Source organism: Orycteropus afer, unplaced genomic scaffold (assembly GCF_000298275.1).
Source record: "Orycteropus afer afer isolate SDZICR_OR568_19922 unplaced genomic scaffold, OryAfe1.0 scaffold00489, whole genome shotgun sequence".
NCBI lineage: Eukaryota > Metazoa > Chordata > Mammalia > Tubulidentata > Orycteropodidae > Orycteropus > Orycteropus afer.
Genome location: NW_006922076.1, coordinates 1,393,801 through 1,397,078, shown reverse-complemented (window position 1 = coordinate 1,397,078; position 3,278 = coordinate 1,393,801). Strand labels below are relative to the sequence as shown.

General features: G+C 52.2%; 1 protein-coding gene across 1 annotated transcript in view; it reads left to right on the top strand.

The window, feature by feature from the left end:
- GALNT9 (polypeptide N-acetylgalactosaminyltransferase 9) overlaps positions 1-3,278 on the top strand; it is a 100,238-nt gene that overhangs the window by 50,620 nt on the left and 46,340 nt on the right. The window contains exon 2 of the mRNA XM_007955056.2: positions 2,430-2,520. Within this exon, the coding sequence (XP_007953247.1) occupies positions 2,430-2,520 (91 nt within the window). The remainder of the gene's footprint in view (positions 1-2,429; positions 2,521-3,278) is intronic.

The window sequence follows — 3,278 nt, the reverse complement described above, 5'->3', positions numbered from 1 at the left end:
CTTTAGAACAGGACAGTGGCCCAGTAGCCAAGGCCAAGAGATGCCCTGCCTCCCTACCCAAGAAAGAAGGAGAAGAAAGAGGTGGGACTCCATCAATGCCTCACACAGCCAGCCAGCTTCCTGCACCTCCACAAGTCGTGGGTTTGTGTTTGCTGTGGTAAGACAGCTGTGTGGCTGCAGTGAGGAGCTGCTCATGAGTAGCTCAGGGGTGTCAGTGCCAGAGGGGGTACTAAGTCTCGTCCACTCATCAAGTCTTGTTAAGGTGACAGACTAGAAGTTTGGATAGGAACCTTGGGGGCCAGTGAGTTTATGTTAATGAGGGAAGAGCACTCTGGAAAGGAGAGTCAGTACATTCACGCCACTCAGAGAACGTGACCTGTGTCACTGAATTGTGGAGGCAGAAGCTTGAATTGGCGGGTGCTTTGCTGTGCATATTCCCAACAACAACAATAAATAAAATTCAGAACAAAGCTACCGTCGAAGCACCTACTGTATTCTCGGACGCAGCAGTGAGCCAACGAGGACCAATTCTGTGGCATTTGGCTCCAGGTGGGGGGAGAGGCCTGAAGAAGCAAACAGGCAAAGGAAGTGAGGTGTGAGGGGAGGAGTCAGGGAGGAGACGCGGTCCCCCTGCACAGGGCCAGAGCAGCTGCCCTCTGTGGACGGCTCCCTTCCTCACACAGCGGCTCCTGCAGCTGACATTGGAGCTCAGCGTTAAGATGTACTACCTCCCCTTGGGTTGTTCTCTTTCTGTTTTATGCACTCGGCAAGTTCAGGAAAATCGTGCACCCCAACTCTTCTCCACAGACAAGTGGAATGAAGTCCTCCTGTCACCAAGCATCTCTGAGTGATGAGGCCTCCTGGCCTGCTTGCCACAGCCCACGTCAGTGTGGAAACACACAGTGCCTGTCCCTGCACGCATGTCTAAGGTGCCCTGAATCCGGCGAGAGCCAAGAGGGAGTGGGCCTCTGGGGCTGGCAGGGTGCAGGGCCTTTGATGATTTCTTCTGCAGCTGAGGAGCTGGCATGGGGGGCAGACAACATGGGCTGGCATCCTGGCCCTGGCACTTCCCAGTTAAGGGGAAGTGCACCCTGTGGAGCTCAGACTCCACATCTTGAAGTGGGATGATAACTGGTTTCACAGACGTGAGGAATGAATGAGATGACATGCACTGTGTACGTGGCAGATGTCATGTAACCGCCAACAGTAGTTACAGTTACTAGTAGTTATAATGTAAGTGGAAAGTCCCCACATGTCACTAAAGGCATCCTGGTAGTGCAGTGGCCAAGTGCTCAGCTGCTAATCAGAAAGTCGGTGGTTCAAACTCACCAGCCACCCACTGAGAAAGACGTGGCAGTCTGCTACCATGGGATTATGGAAACCCCATGGGGAAGTTCCACCCAGTTCTGTAAGGTCGCTGTGAGTTGGCATTGACTCCGTGGCCATGAGTTTGTTTGAGGTTAGTTGGCACAAACAGTTTGACCTCAGCTGCTAACCTGAAAGAGGTTGGCGGTTCAAACCCACCCAAAAGTACCTCAGAGGAAAGATATGGAGATCAGTCAAGATCACAGTGTGGCAAACCCTATGAGGCCAGCTCTGCTCAGGCACACACAGGATCGCCGTGAGCCTGTCAGCTCACCAGCAGTGGGTCTGCATTAAGTCACCTGTAACCAGGCCTGGCTGTGGAATTCTCAGGACCCAGTACCGATTCATAACATGGGCCTGTGCTCCAAAGACGGAAAGTGCTGTTAAAGGCTCTCACTTCATTGACCATCCCCTCTGCTCACACATGCTCCCCGGTCTCCCCAGACTTCAGTTACACAGCACCAGGTCCAAGCTAGAACCTGCGAGAGCCGGAACCTGTGTCAGAGATCTTCCGCTAACGGAGCCGTGGCGGAGCGGTAAGACTGCACCCTGCGAGAGGCAGAAAACTTGTGAGCCTCCAGAAAACGAGGCAGCACCGTTGAGAGCCGGCTCTCACACGTTCGCTGCGTTAGGGATCCCCAGATGGGGCCCAGTGTGAGCCCCCTTCTGAGCGCAGCTGTGACTGCACTGGTTGTCCTGCACGAGGCTGGCCAGCCTGGAGAGGCCCTGCACGCTGCCATGTGCATATGCGGTCCAGGCACATACGCCTTTCTCTGAAAGGATTAGAGGAACTCTGGTGGCGCAGTGCCTAAGGCACTTGACTGTTAACTAGAAGCCTGGAGGTTCAAACCCACCAGCCACTCCTTGGAAGGAAGACTGGGCAATCTGCTTCCGTAGAGATACCACCTCAGAAACCCAAGGAGGGTTTGAAGGGTTTAGGGGACACACCTGGTGATTCCTCAGTGGTCTTACCTTGGAGGCCTGCCCGATTCTGACTGGAGGCAGAATTGTCACTTCATCACCCCCACACTTCCACACGTCCTGGCTTGCGTACTCGGCTTCAGGTAGCATCGTGGGCCAAGCTGCGAGCTCCTCTTCCCCTGTCCCACCCCGTCCCACGCTCCGTGTGTTTGAGGTGCAGTTCCACCTGACGCGGTGGGTAGGCTGCGCTCCCGGTGCGGGTGGGGGCGTTTGTCTGGTGTCTCTTCCCGTTTCATTATTTTAAACTTTTCTTTATCACTGTGTTTTACCTGCTTATTTGAAACACAAACTGTTGTATATGTAGTATGTGGTGTGTGTGTAGCGTGTGATGTGCACGTAGTATGTGATGCACATGTAGTATGTGATGTGCATGTAGTGTGTGGTATGTCTATGACTCTGTGTGTGTGTGTGAGTGTGTGGTGTATGAATGTGTGTAGTGTGTGGGTCTCTGTCATGTGTGTGTGTGTCTGTTTTGTGTGCACTGTGTGTATGAGTGTGTGTATGAGTGTATGGTATATGTATGTATGTATGCTTGTGTGTCTGTGTTGTGTGATATGTGTGTCTGTGTCTGTAGGGTGTGTGTGTGTGTGGTACATGAATGTGTATAGTGTGTGTATCTGTGTTATGTGGTGTGTGTGTCTGTGTGTGTGTGTTAGTGCCTGTGTGGTATATGAATATGTGTGGTGTGTGTCTGTGCTACATGAATGTGTATGGTGTGTGCCTGTAAGTGTGTGTGAGTGTGTGGTATATGAATGTGTGGTGCGTGTGCTGTGTGTGTGTCCGTGTGATGCATGAATATGTATGGTGTGTGTCTGAGTGTGTGGTATATGAATGTATGTGTCTGTGTGTGGGTCTATGTGATGCATGGATGTGTATGCTGTGTGTCTGTGTGTGTGGTATATGAATGTATGTGTCTGTGTGTGGGTCTATGT